This window comes from Manis javanica, chromosome 8 (genome assembly GCF_040802235.1).
Source record: "Manis javanica isolate MJ-LG chromosome 8, MJ_LKY, whole genome shotgun sequence".
Classification (NCBI taxonomy): Eukaryota; Metazoa; Chordata; class Mammalia; order Pholidota; family Manidae; genus Manis; species Manis javanica.
Window position 1 is genome coordinate 91686483 of NC_133163.1, and position 24959 is coordinate 91711441.

At 50.8% G+C, this 24959-nt stretch overlaps 1 protein-coding gene across 3 annotated transcripts; it reads left to right on the plus strand.

Annotated features, from left to right (window-relative positions):
- Window positions 1-3127: 3127 nt before the first annotated feature.
- TYRO3 (TYRO3 protein tyrosine kinase) lies at window positions 3128-19579 on the plus strand. 3 transcript variants are annotated; one of them, XM_037018964.2, is made up of 19 exons: window positions 3138-3384; window positions 5080-5263; window positions 5494-5594; window positions 6351-6521; window positions 7958-8044; window positions 8791-8906; window positions 10496-10673; window positions 11429-11574; window positions 12128-12272; window positions 12668-12797; window positions 12881-12981; window positions 13273-13368; window positions 13676-13756; window positions 14229-14321; window positions 14754-14875; window positions 15272-15381; window positions 15570-15729; window positions 15936-16072; window positions 18092-19579. In XM_037018964.2, the coding sequence occupies exons 1-19, from the start codon at window positions 3288-3290 to the stop codon at window positions 18477-18479; spliced, it is 2643 nt and encodes an 880-aa protein (XP_036874859.1). In that variant the 5' UTR covers window positions 3138-3287; the 3' UTR covers window positions 18480-19579. The 3 variants fall into 3 exon arrangements, with proteins under 3 accessions (XP_036874860.1, XP_036874861.1, XP_036874859.1); XM_037018965.2 differs by lacking the exon at window positions 13676-13756 and having other exon boundaries at window positions 3128-3384; XM_037018966.2 differs by lacking the exon at window positions 6351-6521 and having other exon boundaries at window positions 3133-3384.
- The last annotated feature ends 5380 nt before the right edge of the window (window positions 19580-24959 follow it).

The following is a 24959-nucleotide window of genomic DNA, read 5'->3' on the forward strand; positions in this document are numbered from 1 at the left end:
ATTGCTTTCTTCTTACTACCTAAATCTGCTTTTCAGGGAAAATCTGATCATTTGAAAGACTCCCTATGACTCCTTTAAGTCAAAGTGTGTTCTATTGCAGGAATTTACCTTTCTGTGTCATCTTCAACTGGGCAAGGACAGGTATTGTTTCTGGCTTGGGAATTCCAGGCAGAGGATGCATGGCAGGCGCAGTGACAGTCCCAGTGCCCCTGGCATCACACCCCGAGGTAGTTTTCCTCCAAGCCCCGAAGACATAGGTCCCCTGCCTTCTCTAAGGTGATGAGGAACACAGTCTGCAGCCTGCCCCATTCCTTAAGTGGAACTTCCCAACTCTCACTTCTTTAACAAGTAGCTGGGAAAGAACATGTCTTTGACACAGGGCCAGTGAGACTACCTTGACCCCATGGCTCACCTTGGTATCTTTGGCCTCCTTGGGCATTTCTGAGTTGTCAAAGGCAGAGAGTGAGCAGATAATTACACCTGAGTAGGGAGATGCCAGGGCCCAACCTAGCTCCAGACATAATAAAGGGCTACTGCTGGCCCTTCCACTACCCTCCTCCCCTGGGATAGATCTCTGCTGGCTTTGGTTCTGTTCTGAGGACAGGAACTTCTGGGACAGCTGCTCCTGCATTAGGTCAAATAGATTTCCTGTTGATTTGGTTAGTTTCCTTCCAAGCAATACATTTATGAAAGGAAGGGATAATTTGCAGGCATGTATTTGCACAGGCAGCCAACCTCCTCCAGACACAGACACACAGACACAGACACACACACACACACACACACACACACTTTCTCCCCATCCACCCACAAAGCGTCAGTCACATTTAGAGTTTGCACAAATGCACACCCTCCCTCATACATCACAATGTACACCTTCTCACCCACCTACACACACCTCTTCCATAAAATCACACCTGCTCACATACACTGAAAGCATGCTCTTATACCATGTCCAGAAAGAAAAAGATTGGGGAGATAGATAAAAAGAGTAGGTTGTGAAGGCTCAGGAAGGTCCGTAGTCTATGTAAGAGCTGGAAAGTCAGAAGACCAGAGCTCTGCAGTCCCTCCTACTCTGCAAGCAGAAATACTAAGAATTGAGGATTCAGGAGCAGAGGTACCAGAAGCAGGAACTCAGGGCTATCGGCCCCACCTGGGAAGTGTGCTGCCCCAGTGTGATAGGAACACACGCCAAGCCTGCAGTAAGTTTGTGGAGGCTGTGAGTGGAAAACGTGTTGGCATTCACGACATGTCCAAGGAGACCATTTTGACTGATGGCAAAGGAGGGTCCTTGGGCTGGGATTCCCTGACAGAGTTCAGGAAATGATGGGGAGAGAATGAAGGGAGAAAAGGAAGTGGAAGGCTGGGTTTGGGTGCTGGGTTCAACATCTAGGACGGATCTTTCCAACATAAGCCAGAGTCAAGAGGAGGCTTTCTTTCACCAGAAACTTGGAAGTCCCCTCCAGAGAGGAGAGGTGGGGACAGGGCCTCGAGAAGTGACAAATGCCTAAGCACAGGGCTGCTGAAGCCACCTTGCTACAGTAGCTGTGGCCCTGGAGAATCTGGCTTCACCTTCTGACTGTTGTCTGCCTGCCCTGGTCTGACTCAGCCCAAGCTCAGAAGATGTGGATCATGGAATGAAGCAAGCTGTTTCCTGTACAAAAGGCTCCTGGAGTTGAACCCCCGTGCCCAAGAAAATTGGCAGAGCGCTCAGCTAAACAGTGACTTCAGGCCACTGTCATCCAACTCTGACAGCGCTTCCAGAGTCTCCCTCTGTGCTGCCACCGGGGGCGCCCCCAGCTGGGGCTGAGGCTGCCGCCTGTACTGCTGTTGTGATCATTAGTGTAATTAATGAACAAGCACTTATGGGGCCAAGTGGGGGAAGAGGCAGACCCCTGCAGCTCAGAGGAGAATCCCTGGAAAGAGCCAGGGAGGCTTCCAGAAACCAGGGCCACAGTGGCTTGTCTTTCTTCCCCACCCTGGTCTTCTGGGATGGGCCCTCTGGGTTGTCAAAGGCAGAGGTGAGCAGATAATTACACCTGAGTAGGGAGATGCCAGGGCCCAACCTAGCTCCAGACATGATAAAGGGCTACTGAATGTCCCCTGAATGTCTCCAGGGGACAAGCAGAGGCAAGGGCAAGGTGAGGGGAGCACCTGGTAGGCTGGGCTGGGAACCAGCTCTGCATCCACCTGACAGCATGTCTGTGGGCACACCATACTGGTGGTGGGGTAGGTCAAGGGCTGAGTCAATTATTCACTAATATAATAGGCATCTATTTATTTCTAGAGTGCCTACTATCTGCTAATACCAGCTAATGATTTATTGATATTTGAGGACACAGCCAGCTTTCACACCATGTCCTAGGGGATGGGGGGCAAAAGCTGAGGAAGCAATTAGGAAGAATGACAGCCCCAAAGAAATCAGGCTTTGGCTTGTAATGTAGCAGTGGGAATATCAGATAAAACCTGAGTATCACCAAAATCCTGGAAAACGCAAGAACCAAGGCCCAAGGACTTGGAGATAAAAGGGTGGGAAATAGAACACGAATATGGGGGATTTGGGGAAAAGGCTATGAAAGAGGCATGAAGGAGTGCTAGTATAGATCCAGCTGGGGGAGCCCTGAGTTGGGGGCCTGGTGGTTTTAAGTGTCTGGGGGGGTCGACATGCTTTATATCCTGAGAGGGGGGTATGGGTTCTGGGATCACAGCCTGGGCAAAAGTTGGGATGTGGCCAAGGTTTCTAGGAGATTTTGAGGGAAGGATCTGGAGTGTTGGGATTGAAAAGCTGCTGGAAAGGGAGGGGCGTGGCTGGGATGCCCATCCATCGGACCCAGCCAGACCCTAGGGTTCGGCATTGGGGCAGCTGGGGCAGGGCTGCTGGCCAGCGCTGGGGAGGTGTGTGGGTGGGGGTCGGCCGGAGGCCGCAGGCCGGGCCGGCAGGGGAGGGGTTGGCACTCCGAGCGAGCAGCGCGGGGCTCCGCGGGGTGGCGGTACGAGCTCGGGTTGCGGGCGGGCCGGGGAGGAGGCGGCGGCTGAGAGAAGAACATGAATCAGCGGCGGCGGCGACGGCGGCGACGGCTGTGGAAGGAGCGCCGTGGCCCAGGAGCGGCCCCGGGGACCCCGCGCTGCTGACGGCGGCCGGCGCGACTCGCAGCGGGCGCGGGCCTCGGAGGCGCCCGCCCCAGCGCCGCCCCCAGGCCGGCCCCCGCCCCTCCCGCCGCCCTCCTCTCCTCCCTCCTGGCCGGTCGCTCGCGGGCCGGGCCCGGCATGGTGCGGCGTCGCCGCCGATGGCGCTGAGGCGGAGCATGGGGCGGTCGGGGCTCCCGCCGCTGCCGCTGCTGGCGGGTCTGGCCACTCTGCTGCTCCCGGAGCCCGCGGCCGCAGGTAGGGGCTGACCCGGGAGGCGGCGGAAAGCGGGGCTGCGGAGGGGCGCGGCCGGGGTCCAAGCCCAGGGACGGCAGCCGAGCGAGTCCCGGGCCTGGGTGGGGGGCTAAAGCTGGAAGGCCGAGACTTGCGGCTGGAGGAGAGGGCGCAGCGGTGTGTTTGCTGCCGGATCTCGGGTCGGGTCCCCACCCCCAACTTTCTTGCGTCTGGGGCTCTTCTGGTTGTGCGGAAGGGAACTGAGTAGGGCAATGGGCTGAGAGGTCAGCAGGGAGGATGGGACTGGATTTTCCCGCCTCTATGTTTCTGGTTGTTTGCCCTGCCCTCCCAGCCGTGGGGAATCCCATTCTGCGTACCCCATACAGTAAGGTCCACTCTGCAACTGCAGGGACAGGGACTGAGCACCCAAGAGACACCCCTACACCATATTAGGTACAGGGGTTGTGAGGGTGCCCAGTCACAGAAAACATCTCAGCGTACTCTAGTTCCTGTGCCCACTCAGAGCTTCCTGAAGCCGGGAATGTTGGAGGGGATGGGCTGGGGCAAGACCTCTGGTCTTGGGGGGTTAGCCTTGTGGTCCCACCAAGCCATGGAGGCATTTGCCAGTGGCAGGAGTGTTCCTTGAAGCACCCTGGATATCCAAGTTCACTCTACATACCCCTAGGTCTGGTGGGCATGTATGGGGAGTGAGGCTACCCGTCCTTGCCCTGTTACTGATCCTAAGAGGGTAGAGGGTGTAGGGAAGACACAGGCCAGAGCAGCAGCCACCGAACTGGCTCCATCTCTTGAGGCAGCATTCCCTGCCCTATCAGCCTCTCAGGGAGGGGAAGGGAAAGAGTGACAAGTTGAAAGATGTGTATTTCAGGATAAGAAAGTCCAAGAATTTGCCTAGAGTCACACAGGAAAGGGCAGGAAAAAGCAGGACTGGATTTCAGCTATATAGATAGTTCACCTGCTCCTCTCTGTTTCAAAACATGCCAGGAAACCAGGAGGTGTGTGTGTACAGAGGTTAGGGTTCCAGAGGGTGACTCCTGTTGGGGTGACAGTCTCTCAGGGGTCTTGGGCTCCCTGTTCAGGGCCCCTCCCCTGCCTTCTTCCTCCTACCTTCCTAGCACCCACCCCTACACACATTCAGGTATTAATAGAGCAGGCGGCTGCCAGGAAGGCTGCCATGTGTTTGATCTGACGTGGTTCTGCAGCCATATGTTCTCCACTTCAGAAGAGCACCCCCTCCTTCCCTTCCTCAGCCTCCTTTCATTTCCCTGGGGTGGGGTGCAGGGGGGAGATGCCAGCAGTAGTGCCAGGACTGGGCTGACACCTTGGGCAGAGAGCTGGTCACCTGTTGCATTGACTGGGTGCAGCAGCCATTCCCAGGGCAGTACCTGCCCCAGGTGTGAGGCTGCCCACGGTTTCAGCCTGGCTTGCCTCCGTTTTGGTGATTGTGCTGGAACTGAACATTGCCTAACAGAGATATGGAAAGAGGTCACTTCCTTAGAGCTGGGGGAACTTGGCTGTGGCAGAAATGGTGCCTGGAGATCATGTCATGCCTCTTCCCCCAGATCCAGGCAACCATCCCTCCTACACTGTCCTGCCTCTGCTTCTTTGGCCATTAGCTGGGTTTTGGAAGACGATGGGGGATATTTCCAGAGATGGGGTCCTCCTCAAGCAGACTGACACACTCTCCTTCCCACCACTCAGGCCTGAAGCTCATGGGAGCCCCCGTGAAGCTGACAGTGTCTCAGGGGCAGCCGGTGAAACTCAACTGCAGCGTGGAAGGGATGGAGGAGCCTGAGATACAGTGGGTGAAGGATGGGGCTGTGGTCCAGAGTGTGGATCAGGTGTACATCCCTGTCAGTGAGCAGCACTGGATTGGCTTCCTCAGGTGCAGGACAGTGGGGGAAGGTGTGGGACATCAGCCTGAGGGCAGGTTGTGTTCTTTCCTTGGGGGTTGGGAACTGGGGCAATGCTGAGGCCCAGAGGTCTGTGATTTTTTTTTTAAATTAAACAACCTGTGGAAACTTCTAGAAGTGGGGGCAGGCTGAACTATCGAGCCTGCCCAGCAGAGCTGCCCCCTTGGCCTTGGGAGGCGAACTTGGCATCCTGTTTCCACAGCCTGAAGTCAGTGGAGCGCTCTGATGCCGGCCGGTACTGGTGCCAGGTGGAGGATGAGGGTGAAACTGAGACCTCCCAGCCAGTGTGGCTCACGGTAGAAGGTGAGGAAGCAGAGCCATGTGGGCATGTTGGCCTGGAGCAGGCACTGTCTACTGGTGACCACCCCTCTGCATAAGAAAGCTCAAGGTCATCTGGGCTGCCCACTGCCCTCTGGGGCCTGATTGCTGCAGGTGCATTCGGAGACCCGAAGACCATACCCACTGGAGTCTGGGTATTTGAGAGCCAAGGGGAAAACTAGGACCCTCAACCTATGGGTGCAGTTTCAGTTGTCTGAGCAAAAAGCCTCAAGTATGCATCTGGGGCTGGACCTTGTTCTGCCAAGTGGCCAGGGCAGGAAGGGTAGTGATCGGGGAGGGAGGAAGGATTGTACAGCTGCTGGAGCTCAGAACTGTTCAGTCCAGGAAAACAAAGTGAGTAAGAAAGTAACAAAGGGCCCTGAACAGGATCTGGGGCCTGCCACCAGAACTCTGCAAAAGCTCCCGCCCACTCTCCCTCCCTTTCTGACCCTCCCCCAGCTCCCCACCCTCTGCCTCCTCCCTTGTTCTGAGAAGGGCTGTCAGAGCAGGTCTGGGGAGAATCCGCCATGCCCAAGGGAACAACATAAAGGATATTCCTAAAGTGACCAAAGAAGAGACGCTCCCTTGTCAAGCTAGATGCCTGTTCTACAGCTGACCCCACCATAAGGACCTGTGGGACCTTCTACACAGAGGGCTTCAGACGGTAGCACACTTGTGGTCTGGGCAGTTGGAAGCTGAGAGGTGGTAAAGGCCCACTCCCCACCTCCCTTTTCTCTGTAGGTGTGCCATTTTTCACTGTGGAGCCAAAAGATCTGGCAGTGCCACCCAATGCCCCTTTCCAACTGTCTTGTGAAGCTGTGGGTCCCCCCGAACCTGTTACCATTGTCTGGTGGAGAGGAGGCACAAAGGTTGGGGGACCCGCTCCCTCTCCTTCTGTTTTAAATGTAACAGGTGAGCAGCTTTAGGAGGGGCTTTGAGCAGGGGTGGTGAGGCTGGCACAATTCGGATCTGCTTAAATCACTGTGTTTGCTGTTGTGAGTGTCCAGAGCAAACCCTGGTGCGTGAGCACGTGAGCTGCACCAACACTAAGCCCATTAGTCAGGTGTGCTAGGCTGGCCTGGTGGGCTGATTAGTGGTGATCCTGTAGTGTGTGCCTGAGGAGGATGCTAGAGCCTCTTTCCCTTGTTTGCAGTAGTTCAGGCCATGCACCGCTAGCCCCGGGAGATGAATTGTGTGGGACCAGGGGCACCCATCCCCCCCTTCCCAGGGTAGGGAGCCAGGAACCAGCCCACGCAGAGCTAGAAGGAGTGTCTGGCAGACTTGTCTAAAAGACAAGAGTCTAGGGCTGCAGAATGGGGAATAGCAGGGGAAAGGAAAAAGGTGGGGGGAAGCCAGCACAAAGATACAGGGTTTCATCTGCTAATGGCCCTTTACAGAAATCTCCAGACCCTTTCCCAGACAACTGTATCTGTTCATATCACTCCAGTTAGAATTCAAAGCAGCCATACCTGCACATCCACCTAGATTCCAAGATCCTTGGGTACATACCCAGGCGTGGGAGGCTCACATTATCTGTGAAACAGTGAATGTTTCTGATTGAGGCTTGAACTGGCCAAAAAAGATGGGAGTCTGAGCTTGGTCTCATGTACTGGCAGGTGAGAGGGAGGGGCTCTGATCTGCCAGTCCCCCAGCAATGAGAATCTTGAGAAGAGGGGGAATGTGGGTCCTGTTGGAAGTGCAGGCAGGTCCTATTCAACAGACGCTTGGTTGGAGCTGATTAGAAGGGAGGTTGGGTTCAGTTCTCTCCAGATGTGCATCGTTCAGACCCTCAGGCAGCCAGCCTGATAATAAGCACTCACTGAACTCTACTCCACACACCACACTGTACTAGGCACCATGGGGGATCGAGCTAGTATAACTGGGGAGACAAGACACATGTATAAGGAGCTAAGAACTATCATAAGGCAAAGAGTCTCCACATACAACAATGACATGGCACAGAGCAAACAGAGAAGGGCTCTGAAATAAAGGCATGACCAGGAAAGGAAGGCAGCTTTGTGCTGTCTGCAGGAGATGGGGCTGAGGTGGGAGGAGTGTGTAACATTTTTCAAGTGCTTACTGTGTACTTTACATATGTTACATCATTTGGTTCTCACAGTGCTGCCATTTGGGAGATGAGAAAACAGAGCCCCCAGCCTGGAGATTTATATTCAGGCCCATTAGACTCCAAAGTCCCTGTTCATTTGCCATATTCCACTGTCTAGCACCTTTCTCTAACCAGAGGGACTTCCAGGATCTTCAGATTCAGAGTCAAGTATTCCCCTTCCCTCACCTCAGATTGAGTGGGAGTTGCTGCTTGGGGGCTAACTGAGGTTTTCTGGGCCCAGGGGTGACCCAGAGTACTGTGTTCTCCTGTGAAGCTCACAACCTAAAAGGCCTGGCCTCTTCACGCCCAGCCACTGTTCGTCTTCAAGGTAGGAGGACTGGTGGGGAGAGAAGGTGGGTGAGGCAGGGGCGTTCTCTGCCAGCTGTGCAGCAGTGGGTGTAGCTAGAATCGTTTGGTGTTCCAGCTCCCCTCAGTCCTGCTGGGATCTGATGGATGAGGGGTTAATTGGCATAGCTCCATTCCTAGTGGGAGCACCTGAGACCCTGCCACGGCTGAGATGAGAATAGAAACCTGACGTCACAGCAGATTTCCCATCACGGAGCAGAGTCCTTGGGAGGGAGGGAGAGAGCGAGCCAGCAGGAGCTGATCAAGGCTCATACCCAGCCTTTTTTCTGCCAGCCCCTGTGGAGAGAATGAGGGTGAGGAAAAACAGCCTGGCAGGATGACAGAGGAGACCCAAAGGGCTAGTGTGCATAGAGGGAGGAAGGAAGGGAGGGAGAGAATCAGTGTGTGGAGGTATGGGCTGTGGCTGTAGAGACTGCCTCTTGTTTGTATCTCCCAAGGCCGAGGTACCCTCCCCATACACACCCACTATCTCCTCCTATTCCTTGGTCAGACAGGGCCCCTGATTCAGGGAGAGGTGACCTCTCTCCACAGCCTACACACTCTCCCAGGTATGAGCTTGGCTTGTATATTACTTGGTCCTGGGAGTGCTTAAGAACCATCTTTAGGTTGGGTGGGAGCCCAAACCTTAGGGACTCATGGCTTGACTCCTATGTTTTCTGCTTCCTCCTCTCACACTCTTTCTGGACTGACTCTACTCCCCATCGACAGCACTGCCTGCAGCCCCCTTCAACGTCACAGTGACAAAGCTCTCCAGCAACAATGCTAGTGTGGTCTGGACACCAGGTGCTGATGGCCGAGCCCTGCTCCAGTCCTGTACCGTCCAGGTAGGGCTCTCCTGACCCTGTTCGTGCTTGCTGCCTCAGTGGCACTTTGTTGACTGTCATATTGCATTTACCTACATTTGCTCATGAGGCTTGGTCTCCAGCTCTATTAGGTGTTGTGCCCTTACCAGGAACGGCCCAGGCCATTGCCCCCATCACAGGGTGCTCTGGCAACTAAGTAACTCTGCAGATGGGCTAAAACCTGTGCATTCTTCAGGCTGGAAGCAGATTTTTAGAGCAAATTTGGGATACTTGGGAGAGTTTTTCTTACATGGGTGAAAGCCTAAACCTTTGATTTATTTGATCCCTGTTCTCTCATGCCCTATCCCTTGATTCATGCCAAAGAGAACAAGGGAACCAGAAGTGATTCTAAGCCGTAGAGTGGGAAACCTGGGTAAGGTGATAGTAAGAACAAGAGGTGGTACAGGCTTGTTCATTTTCATCTGTTTACTCAAAAGGTATTTAATAAGAACTTTGAAAGTGTTCTAGGTGGTTCCCCCAGGCAGCAGAGGCCCCTGCTCTGGGTTCCACCATTTTGAGGATCCCACTCTGGCTCTCTTTTGGCCATACCCCTTGCCTTTGGGCAAGGAATCTGTAGGGCCACGGGGACATGCCTAGCTAGATCAAGACTGCATTCCACACCTTTGCAAATGCTGAGCCCTTTGCTTGGAATTACCTGCTCCTCCTAGCAAAGTCCACCTCCCTCCCCCAGCTACCATACCACTCCATACTGTAGGCATGCAGCATTTCTTGCCTTATGACCGCGAGTGTGCATCGGGGTCCTGTGTGGGCCTCTTTCCTGATGCATCCTTGAGAGGGGATGGTATGGTAAGTCCAAAGGGCAGCCATTTGTTGGGGGATGGGCATGCAAGGAGTGCTGGCCACACTGTACACGTGATGTCCCTCAGACACATGGCTGGGGGCTAGGTCTTGTGTCACCACATTCTTGCTGGGGAATCCAAAGATTCCGAGGATTGTAAATGCGAATCTGCCCTTCCAGGTTGTTTGAAGCTTTATTTGTCAATGTATTAAGACAGGAAATATTTTACTTAATAATTGGTTAGCTGATTAATAACATTTAAATATTTAGCCATACGGTACACAGATGGATCTCCATTAGTACTCTTGCGCTGGGCCCCCAAAATATAAGGTAAAGGCCTGATTCACAGTACCTGCAGGCTCCCAGTTACTCTGCCCTTGAGATGCTCTGAGACTTGGTGCTGTCATGCAGTTACGATAAGAGGTAACTTCTTTGGGTTAGGTACCAAGCACAGAACGGCATGAGTTTTCTGAAGAAGTTGAGAAAGGCTTTCACAGAGAGGGTGGTATCTGCACTGAATTTTAAAGGAGGAGTTGGACTTTGCTAGGAAGAGCAGATAATCCCAAGCAAAGAGAAGAACATTTGCAAAGGTGTGGAATGTAATGGAGGTGTGGAACCTGGTGTGTTGTTGGGATGGGGGCCAGAGGGAAGGGGTTGGTTGCAAGTGTTTACTGATTGACTTAGAGGATGAATTAACTCCCTGCCTCCTACCCATACCTATCCCATCTTCTATCTTCTTTCTCTACACCATTAATTTTCTGCTTTTCTATAGGTGACGCAGACCCCGGGAGGCTGGGAGGTCCTGGCTGTCGTGGTTCCTGTGCCACCTTTTACCTGCCTGCTTCAGGACCTGGCACCTGCCACCAACTACAGCCTCAGGGTGCGTTGTGCCAACGCCTTGGGACCTTCTCCGTATGCTGACTGGGTGCCATTTCGGACAAAGGGTCTAGGTAAGGACTTACTGAGCAGTGGCTTGACAGGTCCAAAACTGGGTGAGTGGGGTGGGATTGTGTTGGCTCCAGTGCCTAAAAATTATTTATTTATTTATTTATTTATCGAGGAATGGACAATAAAATGCATTGGCTCCAGTTCTGAATGGAGTTGACTGGGGTCTACCTGAGAGGGAGGTTGTTGCATCATTCAGCAAACACTGAGTGCCTGCTGTATACCTGTGAACCAAATCCAGCCCTCCTCCCATGCAGCTGTAGTGCTGGTGGGTGGAACAGACAAGTGAAGTGTAAAAGATCAGATAATATGGTGATGAAGAGTGTGCTTGGGTGGTCTAGGAAAACCCCCCACAAAGAGATCTGAGGTCTGAATGATAAGGAAGGAGACATATTTAGGGAGAAGTTACTGCTGAAGAGGGTACAGTGAGATCCTATGGCAGGAACTTGTTTGGAGTTCTCTAGCAATTGCAAGGAGGCTGGCTGGGCTGTGAGAGGGGTGTGGTGAAGGATTATTGCCTTGGAGACAATAATTAAGGTGATTAAAAGTAACACTCTGCCAGGCTGGGGTGCCACAGGTCCTGCCATTGCTTGCCCCTCCTCCTCTGGACTATGTGTGTTAGCAGTCCAACCTATTGGACTCTTCCCCACCTATTGCTCTCTGAGCTGTTCAGTTCTTGGGAGCTGGTTCTAAAGGTCTGCATGGGATAATGATGGTGGGCAGGGCAGGGCTATTAGCAGCCTTCTCTCTTTGGGTACAGCCCCAGCCAGCGCTCCCCAGAACCTCCATGCCATCTACACAGACTCAGGTCTCATCCTGGAGTGGGAAGAAGTGATCCCTGAGGGCCCTTTGGAAGGCCCCCTGGGATCCTATAAACTGTCCTGGGTTCAAGACAACGGAACCCAGGTAAGGGGCACCCAGGTAAGGGGAGACAGAAGCCTTCATTCTCCAGGTGTACCAGGGTTGGGTCTCAGCGCTTTAATGCCTTAGAGCTTCAGATGGCTGTCTTTGGTGGGCCTGGGGGCCTTGGTAGACTGGGCCTCCCACCACCCCTGGGTGTCCATCCTCCCACCTTCCTCAGCAGGCTACACTCCTTTATTGGATTATGTCTCCTGTTAGGATTGCATCAGGTGGCCTTTTTATATGTAAAGAGGGAAGCACATTCCTGTTCAAACTTCAGGAGGGTGCAGATAAGGCCCCCTTATCTTGCAGCCCAGTTACCTCCCATCCCCTACCTGTGCATTCTGGGACTGGGTCCTGTGTGTGTTTAGGAGAGGCCTCTGCAGCCTGGAGCAGGAATGTGATGACTCAACAGCAGGATGTATTCTGCAGCCCCTGAACCACAGCCCCTAGCCTCCCAGTTCCTACAGTTCCTAGCTAGATCTTTTTCTGCCTTCAAGCTCCAACTGGAGGCCTTTTCTCAGACTCACTGTGGAATGGGGACTTTTCCTGGTTTCAGGGTGAGCTGACAGTGGAGGGGACCAGGGCCAACTTGACAGGCTGGGATCCTCAAAAGGACCTGACTGTGCGTGTGTGTGTCTCCAGTGCGGTTGGCTGTGGGCCCTGGAGTCTGCCTCTGGTGGTTTCTTCTCACGACCATGCAGGTGAAGCCTAAAGGAGGTGGGACAGGGGATTGAGGTTTTCCAGGGTAACTTAGACTGGTGGGAGGAGGCTGGCAGCATCTTCCCTCCTAATAGGCCCAGAGGCTCAGAGGCAAGCAGTTGAGGCCAGGGTTGGTATTTAAACTGCACCTCATTCTCCCTCCTGCCCCAGAACTAGCATAGAAATCCCAGGTCGTATTATAGGTCCCATCAGCCAGGGCCTGTTACTGACAGGGTAGGGACTCTCTTGGGTCTTCCTTTGAAGCTCCTTTTTTCCACTTGTGACCTTTATTGACTTGAGGGAGCCTCCTGACCAGGCCAGATGGCCACTATTGGAAAGTTCTAAAAGGACTCCTTGGTGTCAGCCTAGCTCATGCCATTGCCCCGGTCTCCCACAGGCCAGCAGGGCCCTCCCCTCAGCCGTACATCCTGGGTACCTGTGGTCCTGGGTGTGCTGACAGCCCTGGTGACGGCTGCTGCCCTGGCCCTCATCCTGCTTCGAAAGAGGCGCAAGGAGACACGGTTCGGGTAAGGGGGTAGGGCCATGGAGGGAGAGGCTGGTGGGGACCAAAGACCTTGGTACTGGCTCCAAGTCCTGGGTTTTCCTTCAGGCAAGCCTTTGACAGTGTCATGGCTCAGGGAGAGCCAGCCATTCACTTTCGGGCAGCCCGGTCCTTCAATCGGGAAAGACCTGAGCGCATTGAGGCGACACGTGAGTAGTGGGGAATCTTAGGACGGAAAAAATGGGCTTATCTTGTGTCATTATATGCATTGCTTTTACTAACTGATTAATTTGACTGATACATCTGAGTCTTGATGAGACCTAAGCACACAACAGTGGGAAAGACACTCAGACCCACTGTCATGGAAGTCGCATTCCTAGCTGTGGGACTAAGCTCATCTCTGCTCTGAGGGTGGAGTCCGGGGTGTAGAAGGCAGGCTGAGTTTTGGATCAGGAACCAGAGAGGGTTCCACTTCTTTCTCACCAGTCCTCTCCCCACAGTGGACAGCTTGGGCATCAGCGATGAACTAAAGGACAAACTGGAAGATGTGCTTATCCCAGAGCAGCAGTTCACTCTGGGCCGGATGTTGGGTAAAGGTATGTGGGTCAGTGTAGGGGTTGGCATGAGTGGAGTGGCCCTAGCTGGGTGTCTGTGGTTACACTTTACTTTGAGGCAGCTCCTAACAGGTTATACTTATAGACTCCTGAGTCTGGGATGTCTGGGGAATGGTGGCGCTGAGGAGTCACTGCCAGCATACTTTGCTTTGCTACAGATGAGGGAGCCTCCTCCAATGGCCCCAGTATCTAATGATTTTATGTCCCTATGAAGGGTACCTGGTTGGGAAGTGAAGTGGGTGGGAAACAGGAAGGCAAGGGCCTCACCCTCATTTGGATCGGTTCTTAGGAGAGTTTGGTTCAGTGCGGGAGGCCCAGTTGAAGCAGGAGGATGGCTCCTTTGTGAAAGTGGCTGTAAAGATGTTGAAAGGTGAGTGGAGAAGAGTAGAGGTGGAGAGAGGGCATCACTTGGGAGGGTGAAGGGGATGACTGATACTGGAGTGGGCTCTGCTGGGCTCCTGGACTTTCTGAGAGGAGTTAGTCAGCACTAACTGGGGTACTCTCTGTATCATATGAGTAATTAGCAGCCATAAACCCACACACCTTTGTTCCCCAGGCTTTGCTCTCTGCCCTCAGCAGTGACTGTCCTCTGGCCTCACTCAGGGTGACTAGTGCTGTGGTTCGTTGATCTGCTGGGTTGCCCAAAACAAAGGGAAGGCATTGGAAGTGGAGGAATCTTTGGATAGCATGTCTGTGGTGCATGGGTTTTTACTGCTTGTAGCCAGACTGTTCCCTGGGCCCCCTGGGAAGCCCAGGACATCTGAAGGACAAGGCTTAGGAGTCTGGAGTCAGAACTGGGGGCACATCTCCCTCATTCCCTCCTTCCCATCCTTTTCTTTCAGCTGACATCATTGCTTCAAGCGACATTGAAGAGTTCCTCAGGGAAGCAGCCTGCATGAAGGAATTTGACCACCCGCATGTGGCCAAGCTTGTTGGTGAGCCTCTCCTTGGGGGAGGCAGATACAAAACAGGGCTAAAGCTGTGCTTCCCCAAAGTGGGAGGGCAGCCTGTGGAAGAGAAGTTTGGGCTTCCTGGTGAGCAAGCAGATGACAACATAACAAGGTGGGTCTTGGCTGAAATCTGATCAGACTCCAGGTAAGGAGTTTAGTTTGCAGGCCCTGTACCAAAAGTCAGTACAGGAAGACTGCTCATGTGAACAGAAAAGGAGGAGGGACAGAGATGATGCTCCAGAGATCTGGGGGGCAGCCAGAGCCCTTCCCGTGTACTATACACCAGTGTGGCACTGGTGGGGAAAGAAGTAGCAGAGCCAGGGCTAGAAGTAGGACCCAGCAGGTGTGGGCTCATGCAGACGCCTGAGCCATCCCTTGACCTTTATGTGCCCTACTCCTGACTCTCCCTTGTCCCAGGGGTGAGCCTCCGGAGCAGGGCCAAAGGCCGTCTCCCCATCCCCATGGTCATCCTGCCCTTCATGAAGCACGGGGACCTGCACGCCTTCCTGCTCGCCTCCCGGATTGGGGAGAACCCCTTTGTGAGTGTCTGGGGTGGGAATGGCCAGGAGTTGGTAAGGGACAAAGACTGGGAGAGAGGCTGGCTTGGTGGATAGGGCTGACTGAGCTGGTTGAGAGAAGGCAAGCTCTGAGTTTGACTCTATGTCAGCAGGCTTCCTTCGCCCTCACAAAACCCTGCTGGGTATTTTAGGGTAGGCAAAGTCCCTTGCCAGGAGAAGAGACCCATGAAACCCCAAACTGGGGGAGTCGTGTCTCTGTCAAATTTGCAGAAGTTTCCTCGCCTTGGGAAGCCCCTCTGCCCCTTACTTACAGTGCTTCTGAGCATAGTCTTTAAGCTGTCTTGCCAGGGAACCCCATTCACCTTGCTCTGGCTGGGTGGACAGATCCAGGCTGAGCTTGCCGTCTCTGCCCCCCAGAACCTGCCCTTGCAGACCCTCATCCGCTTCATGGTGGACATTGCCTGTGGCATGGAGTACCTGAGCTCCCGGAACTTTATCCACCGAGACCTGGCTGCTCGGAATTGCATGTATGTGAATTCTGGAGGGTTGTGGTTGGGAGGGAGTGGGTAGTGCTAGGAGGAGCTGGCTAATGGTCAGCTCCTGCTGGAACAGTATCTGCTCTGTGTGGGGACAGCTTACAAGCCAAGATGCCCTAGCCTTAGTAAGGCTGCCAGCATGGAGAAAGGCTGACCTCATCTTCTAACACCCGTCACAGGCTGGCAGAAGACATGACGGTGTGCGTGGCTGACTTTGGGCTCTCCCGGAAGATCTATAGCGGTGACTACTATCGTCAGGGGTGTGCCTCCAAATTGCCTGTCAAGTGGCTGGCCCTGGAGAGCCTGGCTGACAACCTATACACTGTGCACAGTGATGTGGTGAGCTGGATGACATAATGAAGCTTGGTGGTAATGTGAGTTGTGTGGACTGGTGGATGGGTAGACCTTTAGGATCCTCGAGGGCCTAGCCAGCCCTGCTCTCTGGGCTTTGGCTGCCCCATTTGGAGGACCCTGAGCCTCCAGATGTGCTTGCCTGGCTCAGGAAGCCTAGTAAAACCTCCCCTCCAACCTTGGTTCTATCCTAGTGGGCCTTCGGGGTGACCATGTGGGAGATCATGACTCGTGGGCAGACGCCGTATGCTGGCATTGAGAACGCTGAGATTTACAACTACCTCATCGGCGGGAACCGCCTGAAACAGCCTCCAGAGTGTATAGAGGACGTGTGAGTGCCCTGGGTAGGGGGTTCTGGGAGGAGACAGGAATTTGCGGTTTCAGCTGAAGGCTGCCCCCACAGCTGCTGGCCCAGTGGGAGCTCAGAACCTGGACTGGACCTTTTTTTGGGGGTGGTGGTGATAGAAATGTCCTTATCATTAGAGGGAAGACTGACCTTTACCCCAAGCTTCCTCTCCATCTGTCACTTCCCTGCTTTCTTCCTCTCCCCTTTTCCCATCCCATATTTCTTGCTCCAGCCTTTTCCTATCACTCAGGTTTCTTTAGTTTCCAGGGAGAACCAGGAACCCCTAGGGCAAAGGTGCTGGGGTGAACAACAGTGCAGGTTTCCCATCACTGGTTCCCTGCCCCCACTCCTTCTCAGTCTCCAGCTAGTCTAAGAAAACTTCCTAGGCTGAGCCCTCCCTCCCCCTCAGAGAGGGCTGCACAGGGGCAAGAAAAAAACTGCTGCTCCATCACATTCTTGCTTGACAAGGAGGGGGTGCTGGGGGCGGGAGGCTGGGTTCCTTTCTTGTCTTGGCTTCCTCTTGAAGGAGTGGAGGGACCTAAGATAACAAATGGAGATCCTGGGGAGAGGGAAACTGCCTTCTTTCCTTCTGCAAGCCTGGAGCCCTTGGAAGTAGGGCGGGGACTTGGTATACCCACTGCACAGGGAGTGTCATGAACCCCTTGGGACTGGGAGGCAGTGTCACTAACAGCAAGGCACTTTACAGGCATTCTTTTAGGTAATCCTCTGATCCTATGAGGAAAAGACTGCTATCCCCGTTTTTTAGATTAGGAACTAGGAGTAAAGAGGTTAAGTAATATGACCAAAGTTGCACAGCGATTAAGTGGGTGGGTTGGGGCTTTAACCTAGATCCCTACGTGAGAACATGTGACTCTTAACCATGATGCAGTGGTTATTTGCCTGTTCTCGTGTTACTCCCCAACCTCATGCAAAGGGAATCTGACTGCATGAATATTCCTCCTATGCATTCAGCAGAGCTCAGGGCATGGCAGGGACCCAGAGGCTCAGCTCTCCCTGTAGCTGCAGCTTGCCTGGGCATCTGGAGCTGCAGAGTCTCTTCTGAGCAGAGGGGACCAGCCCCCAGCTTAGTCTCCCCCTGGGCTGGAGCTTGTGTTGTCAGTAGAGGGTGGGCAGGTGCTGGCCTCCCACCAGTAAGCCTGGTGGACAGGTGCCAGTTGGCCGCTAGCACAGCCTTGACAATGTATCCCAGCCTGGCCACATACCCATGGCTGTGGACCATTCCCACGGCCTGCTCAATGTCAGGCATGATTCCTCCCTCCACTGGGGGCCCCTGTCAGGAGGGCTGGTGTAGGAAAGTGTGGGGGGCATTTATAGTGCAAAAGCAGCAGGCATTTGCACTGACTAGATCTGGTCTGAGCCCCTCCCTGTTGTTTTCTCTTCTCCTTTTTCCCAGCCTGAGGCATTCCCTAGAATGGGGATAAGACCCTCAGGAAATCTGGAAGGCTCCTGAAGTTGTATGTAAAAAGTGTTCCTACTAGGGGAAGAAGGCTGGAAACTTTTCTCAGATTCTCAAAGATGTTCATGAACAATGAGGATTTAAAATTACCTGGGTAGGTGAGGATTTAGGACAAAGGGTGGATGTTGAAATCCACTTTATTAAAATAACCCTGACCACAGGCAGTGTTCTGCAAGACAAAAACACTGCTGGTACCCCCTCCCAAGACAGCATAAGAGGGACTCTGGGCCAGCTCACCTGGCTTTAAAAGGCTGCTCCATCACTTTCTCCCTGTGTGACCTTAGTCAAAGTTCTTAGCCTCTCTGTGCCTCAATCGCCACATTGCTAAAATAGGGATCATTTATTTCATAGGATTTTTGTGAGAATTAAAAATTAAATGTGAAATGCTTAGAAGAGTGCCAGGCACATAGTAGGCCCCATACATGAGTGTGTTAAATAAAAATTTTAAAAATTCTGGGTCCAAATAATTAAGGGGCCCCTGCATTTGAGGGAAGGACCACCCTTCCCCTTTCTTCTTTCTGCCCCAGGTATGAGCTCATGTACCAGTGCTGGAGCGCTGACCCTAAGCAGCGCCCAAGCTTCACGTGCCTGCGAATGGAGCTGGAAAACATCCTGGGCCACCTGTCTGTGCTGTCCACCAGCCAGGACCCCTTGTACATCAACCTCGAGGATGCCAAGGAGCCTGCTGAGGGAGGCAGTGTGGAGCTGCCTGATGGGGACCAGGCCAGCAGTGGGGCTGGGCATGGCAATGGCATTGGAGAAGAGAGGGCCACCCCCAGTAACTGTCGGTACATCCTCAGCCCTGGGGGGCTAGCTAAGCGGCCTGAGCAGGAAGAGCAGCAGCCAGAAAGCCCCCTCCATGAGGCCCAGAGGCTGCTTCTGCAGCAAGGGCTACTGCCCCACAGTAGCTGTTAGCCACAGGCAGAGGGCATCCGGGGCCATGTGGGTGGCTCTGCTGGCCTGTGCAGGCTGACTAAGCCCTGTCTGACCCCAGCCCAGGCAGCAAGGCATGGAGACTCCTGTGGTAGTCCTCCCAAGCTGTGCTGGAAGCCTGGACTGACCAAATCGCCCAATCCTAGTTCTTCCTGCAGCCACTCTGTGGCCAGCCTGGCACCAGTTCAGGTCTTGGCTGGTAGAGATGGGCCAGGCCTGGTTGTCTAAACCTAGGCAGCTGGCAGGAGGGGGTGGTTATGTTTCCATGGGTGTGGAGAGAATTTGGGGGAGGGTGGATCCAGCCCTGTGGGCCCCTTCTCTCGTGGCTCAACTGTCCCTGCTGCTTTAGTGCATGCAGTAAGGTGTCTTTGGCCCAGGAACCCAGCTGTGCCCATGCTTGGGGCTTAAGTGCCCAAATCTGCCCCTCCTCTCAAAGATCTGCCCTTGTATTAGTCCCTTTTAGGTAAGAGTTGGTAAGGGGCTGGTATAGTTAGATCCCAAATCCTGGGGTGGAGACAGTGGGGCACTCTCAGGTCTGCATCATTGTCACCTTCCTGATCACCCACCCTCCCTAGTCAGGGAGTAAAGTGTAGCTGGCCAGGTCACAGCAAGGCATGCTGGGTTATCACAGGCTACCTACTGTTTGCCCGGCTTTGAAAGGCAAAGCACTGAGCCTGGCAAGAGTAAGGGGGGCTGTAGGGCTGGCCCAGGAACAAGTGAGGCTAGAGAGGAATCCAGGAGCCCCTCTTCACGCCCTCTCACAGTCTGTCTGCGCATGCTACCAAATCCCGAAATATCCTGAGACTAACAAAGGTAGCTGTGTCTGAGCCCAGTGCTTCCAAGCAGCATTCCTTAGTCTCAACTTCCCCTCTAACTGGAGACCCTCTTCTGTCCCAAGTCTTTGGAGATGGAGAGAAGGTAGGCCTGATGGTTGGTGTGGGTAAGGGGAAGTTACTGGAGCCTGGACCCCAGCTCCAGGCTGGTCAGGGGAACCTCCGGAAGTGCATGGGGCAGGCCCTTGTTGTTAGGGACATTTCCAAGCTGTTGAAAACAGAAATAAAATTGAAGACTAAAGACCCAAGGCTTGTTCTCGTAAATGTTTACTTTTTTCCCAGATCACAAAAAATGAAGCATCTCTGCATAGAGAAAAGTCTGGGAAGACATATGCCCAAGTGTTACCAGCTGTTATTCTTATATGATGTGATTTATGGGGGCTTTTTTTCTTTGTGCTTTCCACGTGTTCTGCATTGAGCACAAAATGCTTCTGTAATTAGAGAAGACCCTCAAAAGAGGTCATCGTAGGCAATTAGGAAAATGCAAAAAATCATTTAAAAAATGCCAGATAGCTATAATCCTATCACCTAGATAAAACCTTTAGAAAATGCAGACGTTTTGAAAAAGTTCTTGGAGCAAAGACTAAGACTGCTTTGGCTGTCTCCTATCTCTCTGTCAGATTTTCCTTCTATGGGTGTGGAGGCTTTGTTCTTTTATGTGGTTGCCTGGAACCAGGGGAAACAGGGAAGAAATGGGCAAAGAGGATCATGAGCTTCTGGAGGATTAGAAATAAGAGCATGAAGTTTGCTTCCAAGTATTTCCACCTGAAAATTTTAGTCTAGAAGCTTTTAGAGCAAGCTCAAGGGAACACACAACAGAAGGCGTGAGAAACACACCACGAGGGACATGGTATTGCCCTGCTAGCTGAGGGCAATAGAATGGGGCAGGTGCTTTTGAAAGTAAATATCCTGAAAAACCTGTTGCTGGCACCCCAGATTCTGGTTCCCATGTGAATCATGAGTCCTGAATTAACTTCCAGAGAAGTGGCTTTCAGAATGTTCTCTGCAGCGATTAGCTTTAACTGCAGGTAATGATTATCTGTGAGGTAGAGCTGGGAATCATCAATTGAGAAGACCTTTACTCTCAAATAATTGTCTACCATTAATGGGCTCCTCCTGTGTTCCAGGCACCGTGCCAAGGACATCGTATGTATTATCACATTTAATACAGAGAGCCTTGCTATAGGGTGGGACTGTAATTATTCTCCAATAGGACAGAAATTCAGAGTAAGTAAGCTGTCCAACATTATGTAACTAATGAATGGTGGATCCAGGCTTAAAACGCACTAAGTAGAACTTGTATAACTCTTTTTCCTCCCACCACACCAGAGAGCACCCTGCAGCTCTACTGTAATTATGTCATCTTTTAAATGAATGCAGATCGATAGGAGGCATCTTTTAAAGTGCACAAGAGTTCTGATCCGGGAGAGAGAGTGTGTGTATGCATGTGAAGGTAATCTAAGTGGAAGTTACCTAGTCCTCCCCCACCACAATCTAGGGGTTTGAGGTAGGTGATAATAGTGGAATTGAAAAGATATCTTTTTATTGCAATATAAGACACATACAAAAAATACATCAATCAGAAATGTACCATCCTTAAGAATTTTTGCAAACATCCAAATAACCAGCAACCAGATCAAGAAACAGAACATTATCAGCATTCCAGAAACTACCCCTGCGTCCTGCCCCAATCTCTTATCTCCTCTCTTCTCCCCAAAGGTAATATTTATCCTGACTTCTAAGCATAGATTAGTTTTTTTTTAATTCATATAAATGTAATCATACAGGTTGGATTATTCTGTGTTTGCCTTCTTTCACTCAGCAATGTTTTCCAGAGTCATCTAACCATAGCAGTTTTGAGAGGTTGGGGTCAAGAATAGACAAGAATAGAACAGTATTTTTGTTCTGTTTTGTATTTTGATTTTCATTATGTTCTCTTGCCTAGTGCTCCCCATACCTCAGACAAGATCCCCCAGACAAATCCTCAAACAAATCCCCTGTTGAACTCTGATCCAGTAGGTCTGGGATGGGGTCTGAAGTTACGCATTTCTAAGAAGTTCCTAGGTGGTGCTGATCCTGCTGGTGGGAGGACCGCGCTTTGAGGTGGAAGCACTATGCTCCATCAGAAATTTAAAAGTGTGCAGCAAGTGTTTGAGAAATTTTTTAATGACTATAATATATAATCATTTTAACAAAATAACACTAATGGAAAAGATTGAAACTTCTACATCTTATAAAATTTAATTTTTCTTTGTTTTTCTGGTTGATATTTTTCTACTTAAAAAATGTAATTTATCTTTTCAAACAAATGTGAAATACCCATGGTAAAAAATTAAAAGGCATAGCAGGAAAGAGAGTGAAAATAAATTGCCCTGTTCCTGGCCCTTCAGTTCCTCTTGAGGCAGCCATTGTTAATGATTCATTGTGAAATTTTCAAGAGGTATTATTTTACCTAATACTTATTTTTCTCTTATATAAATGGTAGGTTTTTTTACATGCTGTTCAGCCCTTGCTCTTTTTACTAACAATGTATATAGGTAAATAGCAAATGACATATACCCTGGATATTGTTCTAAGTGCTTTTTATTTTAACTCATTTAATCTGCACAAAAACCCTGTGCAGTAGGTACAGTTATTATTTCCATCTTATGGATATAATTCAAATCTAGTATACCCCACAGATTTTTATGCAGATTTTTATATTATGAAGATTTTTCCCTAGCTGTACACATGCATCTGCATTCCTTTATACTGTGTATTATCATTTAACAAGTTCCCTATTGGACACCTAGTTAGTTTCCAACACTCTGCTATTACAGATAGTGCTGTAATTAATTTTTTAAGCATATCATTTCATACTTGTAGGAGTATATATATAGGAAAATTCATAAAAAGAGAAATTGTTGAGTCAGAAGAGTGTGCATTTGAAATTTTGGTTGATACTGCCAAGTTACCTTCCACAGGTGAGTTTTGCCTATCTGATAAATGAGCAGTTTTTCATTTTAATTTCAGTTTGCATATCTCTTATTATGAATGAAGCTTTTTTTTTTCACTTACAGAAACACTTTCATTAATTTAAATGCATTTCCTAAATTTGATGAAAATTTAATTTTCTTTAAAGACATTGAGATCTGGGAGTTGAAGAAATGCTCCTCCTTTAAGGATTACTTATGATGGTGCAAAACCAGACATTTGAAAGGCTCACAACACAAATGGCACTCCTGCTTTCAGGAGCATTTCAACGTACTGCTGCAAAAAATATATTAGATGGATGCCAGATTCTACAATATCAATAAATAAGTACCTAGAAATACATAGTCTTGGTAACCAAAGGCATCTTTTATGAGTCTAAGAGCCACTTTTATTTTCTTTACTGTGAACTGTTTTGTCATACACTTTTCTACCAAGTTGTTGGTCCCTTGTTACTAATTTGTTAAGTGCTCATTTTATATTAAGGATATTATTTTTTTGTGGTATGTGGTGTATATGGTTTTTCCTTTTTATTGTTTTTTTTGTTTTGTTTTAATGTGTCCATGTATACATGTGTATGTATGTGGCTTCTGTTTTATTTATTTATTTATATATATTAAGGAATCATTGATATACAATCTTATGAAGGTTTCACATGAGCAACATTGTGGTCACTACATCTGCCCATATTATTGAGTTCTCCCGATACCCCACCACAGTCACTATCCATCAGCATAGCAAGATGCCACAGAGTCACTACTTGTCTTCCCCGTGCTACACTGTCTTCCCTGTGACCCCCCATACGCCATGTGTTGTGGCTTCTGGATTTTATGTCATGCTTTGAAAGGACTTCCTGACTCCAAGATTATTTTCAAAGACTTACTTTCTTCTAGTGCTTTTGAAGTGTATTTTTCAGTGTTTTGTTTTGAGTCATCTAAAACATATTTTGGAATAAGAAGTGAGATATGGATTTAATTTTTTTCCAGATGGCTATCTATTGTCCCAATACCATATATTGAACAGTCTATATTTTCTGAACATTTTTTGAATAATCCATCTCTATGTATTTCTATATATTACTTCCTTTATCATATACTATATTCACATCTGTACTTGGATTTATTTTTAGACTCTATCCCATTTCCACTAGTATGCTATTACACTACTTTAATCACTGTAGATGCAAGATGTAGTTTTCCTACATGTTCCTCTCACTTTTTTTGCAATGTTCCCCCAAGGTTTAAGGAACACCATCAGAGGGCATGGCATGCCTGAAGTCTAAGGAAAGTATGCAGGTCTCCCAAGGCTTTACAGAAGAGTGATTTGTCCATTATGTCACCAAGCAAGGAGAGGCACAATCAGGATCAGAATCCAGGAACTTACCTAGTTCCTCCATCTTTCCAATGCTCAGGGCTGGAGGGTAAAAGTGGCCGAGAGGCTGTGTCAACATTTCAGTCACTATCCACGACTAACAGGTCTCTAAGTCCAGAATCTCCTAATTCCACTTTCCTAATTTCTTTTGCATGGGGCCTTTCAGCCATCAGCACCCTCAGTCTGCCCCTGTTCCCCACACTAGTGAGATAGCTCTGGAGCTGCCTGACCTCTCCCAAAGCAGACCAGGTCATACACCCTGATTATAAAGCCCCCGCTCCCAACACCTGGGAAGTTTCTCTTTGGGGCTGTCATTCCCCTTTTGTAATTATAATAATTAGTTGCGATTATCACCCACCACCCCTTCTCCCCGATGTAAATTGAGTAAATACAGGGACCTTGTTTGCTTTATTCATTACAGTACCCTCAGCATCTTAGCACATAGTAGGCACTCAATATTCATTAAATAGATGGGAGTAAGGGGAAAGGAAGAGTAGTAAAACTTTTAACTGGAGTACTTGATGGATGATGACAAATTATTAAGGAGTGCCTAGGGCACAGAGGGGAAAATCCTAAGCTCAGTTTTCTAAGAATTAAAGGATAGAATGGGAAAACAATGTTTATTGTACAAGTCCTTTTGAGGATTTACTGAAGCAAATGAAGTGCCTAGAAGAGTGCCTGGCATGCAAACAATGTTCAGTAAATGTTAAGCACCATTCCTTTCCTTCCCCAAATTCTGCTTTTCCCTGGAGTTAAGCGAAGGGGAGAAGTTGGTTGGAGCCCTTCCTGAAACACAGAGAGGTGGAGAAAACCCCTGGATTACTAAAAGGGAGAAAGGAATTTTACTCCTCTGGGAACCCAAGAGGCCCCAAGTCAGATAGCTGTGACTGAAATTTGCTCCAGTGCATCCAGGAATGCCAGGTGGAGCATGCGTAGCTGCTGTCAGGGTCTGTCTACCTACTGTTATGCCCGACAAGGGGAGGCTCAAGCTGGGGATGAGGCTGGGTGGGGGGAGATTAGGCCCAGGAAAGGCTCTGGCACTCGAGCCAAAGTCTGAAGCGGCCTAACAGGTCAGCACAGCAGGATGCAGGGCCGCACGCGGGGTCGCGGTTGGGCTCGCTCCGCCCCAGCCTCGGCAGAGGCGTCTCAGTAGTTTATAGGGAAAGGCTCGGCCGGGCGGCGGACACAAGCCCCCTTGTCCGCGGCGTGGAGGGGCCCAGCTGCAGGCCGGGGAGCGCAGCGCGGCTGGCCGGCGGGCACCGGGCTGCGGCGGCCCGAGGGAGCGCTT

What these genes read in the sequence shown, in the direction of transcription:
- TYRO3 (XM_037018964.2), top strand. Translation starts at nt 3,288, where the DNA reads ATGGCGCTGAGGCGGAGCATGGGGCGGTCGGGGCTCCCGCCGCTGCCG. An exon ending in TTCTTCTCACGACCATGCAG is followed by an intron (nt 12,273 to 12,667) that starts GTGAAGCCTAAA and finishes GGTCTCCCACAG; the next exon opens with GCCAGCAGGGCCCTCCCCTC. An exon ending in CTGGCTGCTCGGAATTGCAT is followed by an intron (nt 15,382 to 15,569) that starts GTATGTGAATTC and finishes CACCCGTCACAG; the next exon opens with GCTGGCAGAAGACATGACGG.